Below are 3,572 nucleotides of genomic sequence, written 5' to 3' on the forward strand. Positions count from 1 at the left end.
TCTGTGTTGGAGCTTGAGCACATGTGAATGTTAGAAGCCTCTTTTACTAGAGTTTTTTATGTGGGGGACAAGCACCCAGGATTTGCATGCTTTCTATAAGAGGTTAGTTGTTTAACCAGGCTCCTGATGTATGCTCCACAAAGATTTGGTTCCTGGAGGCCACAACCTAAGCCACTTTTGGTACCAACTCAACGCACTCGTGGATTTTTACAAGTAGTGAAGAAGTTGTTGACATGGAAACATTGGGCAAAGAGAACCTAAAAAAACTATTTAATTGCATTGAAAAAATGTCACTTATAGTGGCAGATACCTTATTTTATGTTTATGATTCTCGTTTGTGTATGAAGTGAATGAATGTCAATTATCGCTAGAAAATCAACAACATCGTGCATGTCTTATTGTTGATTATTATTCTTAGAATGGGTAGGATTGGTCATGTCCAATGAAGAAGCTTCTCATATGCTTTTAGATATTTATGTCTTCCCATTGTTAGCAGAAAGAAAGAAAAATTTGGAAGAGGAATTCAGGTTAGCTAACTTGGAAATCATCTTAGGTTGTATCTAATAATGTGTTGAAGTCCACTTGTACAATAGAGAGCACCTTATCCACAGAATTGTATTTTGGATAATTGAGATAGTGTTGTTATTATTGTACATACTTGTGTAGCTCAAATTGACTTCGAAAGATGAGGCAAGCTTTTGATTTGCTCGCAAACACTCTAGCAATTTCATTATTCAGTGATTAAAGCTCATTATTACACTCAATAGAAATTTCATTATTCAGTCATTAAAACTTGCCACAAAATCAATATTGAAATTATCCATTCAAATTTAAAATAAATCATGCATATTGAAATGATGAAACATTAAATATAATAGTCTATTATTTCTACACATGATAATTTTAGTAATAAACCCATCTTGCAATCATAATCCATGATCTAACTCAATTTTGCAAAATTTAAATTTCAAATTTTTTCTCTCAAAAACATTGATAAATAAATAAAATTACATAAAATTTTGACTTTAGTATTCTATAGTACTCTTCCCTAACCTTCTGTCTTATGGCGTTCTCATTGCAACATATGTTGCAATTTCTAGTTAACAACGAATCAACGTTATTCAGTTAACCCATCTAAACTCATGCGGAAAAAAAAAACCGTCATTTTCTAAAATCTATTACCAATGTCCATTCGATGATAACAGGAATCTGAAATTTCTTCCTACGCATCGATTAATTTAGCTGTATTCAACCCCCAATATGGTTATAACTGTTACTTAGCTTCAAATCTCAAAAGTAACGGCACGGTCAATACTCTGTCCATTGTGCAGATGAGAGTTTTCTGATATCTCAATGGGTACTCCACATCCCAATCGTTTCCGCTTGCTTTTCTGTTGCACTTCTTGTAGGCGGGGCCTCATACATATAGCAAACTCTAACATTTCTCTCACCATGTAAAATTCTTGTCAAGCACACGATTTCACAACACGAAATCCTGTCAAGGGTTTTAGGAAGAGAACCCAACACCCTCCAAATGTTTTCATCGGAATCGTATTACGTGACTCCCTGGTGCTTCTCAAACGAATACAACCGCCCGGAAGAAGAAACAGCCCGACACTCCCGTGGGCTTTTCCCTTCGATATCCGACATATTCTCCAGCGTTGACCATGTCCCTCTTTCTGGATCGTAAACTTCGGCACTCCACCCGATTAGATCACCCTCCTAATCACTGTCACTGCTAATAACGAAGAATTTGCCGTGAAGGAATGCGCCATACCATTCATCCCGTCCTTGGCTTATGTCGGGAAGAAGCTTCCATTTGTCTTCAAACACATTGTAAGCAGCCGCTGATGAGAGGAGATTATAATTGCCATCCTGTCCGCCGGCAACGTAAATGAGTCCTTGCGATGACACCGAGAAAGCACCGGAGAATCGCCTCACCGGCGTGTCCGCCCCGCGGCTCCACTTACTCGACGAGAAATCAAAGATGAAAACAGTTTCGAGTCCCTCCACTTGGTCGGGGTTCGACGGATCCCACCCGCCGAACAAAACCAGCTTTTGATTGACACAAACGCAGTCAGGAAAGAGTGGAATCCCATTGTGACTACCGGGGAAGTGGGGAAGGGGAGGAAGTGTTTTCCGTGTGCCTCGCAGAGGGTCAAACACAGAAACCACCATTTGTAGATTAGGATGAGTGTCATCCAGATATTCCCGGAGTTCCAGCAAACATATCAATTGTTCGGAAGTCCCAAGCTTTTTTCTGTCTTCATAGAACTGGGGGTGCTTCACAACGGACTCCCAGGTTTTGCAAACGGCTTTGACATTTCCGTGAGAATGGTAAGGCACTCTTAGGAGACACTCTCGACCTAATTCCCATGGAAGAACATCAAAAGGATCCATAAAGAGATGCGCAAACTCTGAGCCTTTGAAATCAGAGAAGCAAAAAGGGTAACGTACCAGAATTAGAGTCTTCCTAACTGGACTGGCTAAACCCAACCGCTTGGTCGATGCGAAGGCCAGATCGAACATAACATACAATGAGGAAGCACAAGGATCGAACGAAAGGGAGAGAGATCGATATAAATAATATGTCGTGTAACAACAAAGAAGCACTTCCATTAACGGGAACGGTTGAAAATGTGCTAATATTTTCCATGGTTTCCTCGGGGAGTCAAACGAGGCCATTTTTCTCTTTTCCTTTTTCATTTTTCGGTGGGTTTTTTTAATTCTTTAATGTTTGAGAATTATAATTTTCGATGGTTTAGTAAATTTTGGTTTTTTTTTTAATTCTTTAATGTTTGAGAATTATAATTTTAGATGGTTGAGTAAATTTTAATCGATCAATTATTTTTAATATATTTAAGAATTTGTTTAATTCGTAAGGTTTAAATATTCTAAGATTTTTGTAAGGTCTCTAATTTGTTTATATATTTTAAAAATATTTTAAAAAATATAAAATTATAATTTCACTTAAAATTATATTGTCAACTTAAAAAAAACTATATTTTTCAATAATTAGACTGATATTTAAGTTAAATGTATTTTTATATTGTTGGGGTGCATTTTAATTGGTAATTTTAGATATATGAAAGGTCATAGACTTCTAGCTCTCAATTAGTAATTCGAAAGACTCACGTTCAAATCCCTCTTGTTTGCGACTTGATTTATGGAGAGAAGGACGAATATGACATAGTTGAAACTCACACCCAGGTTGAAATCTCCTTGTTAGTTGAAACTTCAGAGACCCCCTTGTTAGTTGAAACTGAGGAGGACAAATATGTGACATAGTTGTTAGTTGAAACTGAGGAGGACAAATATGTGACATAGTTGAAACGGGAGAGAAGCGATTCACTGAGAGACCCCCTTGTTAGTTGAAACTTGAGGAGGACAAATATGTGACATAGTTGAAACTAGAGAGACTCGATTTACTGAGAGACCCCCTTGTTAGTTGAAACTCGAGAGACCCGCCCTTGTTAGCTGAAATTAGAAACCCGATTTATTGAGAGGAGGAGAATGGGGACAAATATAGTTGAAAGTGGAGAGACCCCCTTGTTAGTTGAAACTCGAGAGAC

General features: G+C 37.7%; 1 protein-coding gene across 1 annotated transcript; it reads right to left on the reverse strand.

Moving 5' to 3' along the window:
- Nucleotides 1-1,722: 1,722 nt before the first annotated feature.
- LOC149187326 (F-box/kelch-repeat protein At1g15670-like) lies at nucleotides 1,723-2,529 on the reverse strand. The gene has a single exon (XM_089409623.1). The coding sequence runs from the start codon at nucleotides 2,527-2,529 to the stop codon at nucleotides 1,723-1,725; it is 807 nt and encodes a 268-aa protein (XP_089265749.1).
- Nucleotides 2,530-3,572: the final 1,043 nt, after the last annotated feature.

Source organism: Pinus tabuliformis, chromosome 3_1 (genome assembly GCF_031772625.1).
Source record: "Pinus tabuliformis cultivar Carrire ecotype Pingquan chromosome 3_1, CPIR1, whole genome shotgun sequence".
Taxonomy (NCBI): Eukaryota; Viridiplantae; Streptophyta; class Pinopsida; order Pinales; family Pinaceae; genus Pinus; species Pinus tabuliformis.

Coding starts and splice junctions, on each gene's coding strand:
- LOC149187326 (XM_089409623.1), bottom strand. CDS start 2,529: ATGTTCGATCTGGCCTTCGCATCGACCAAGCGGTTGGGTTTAGCCAGT.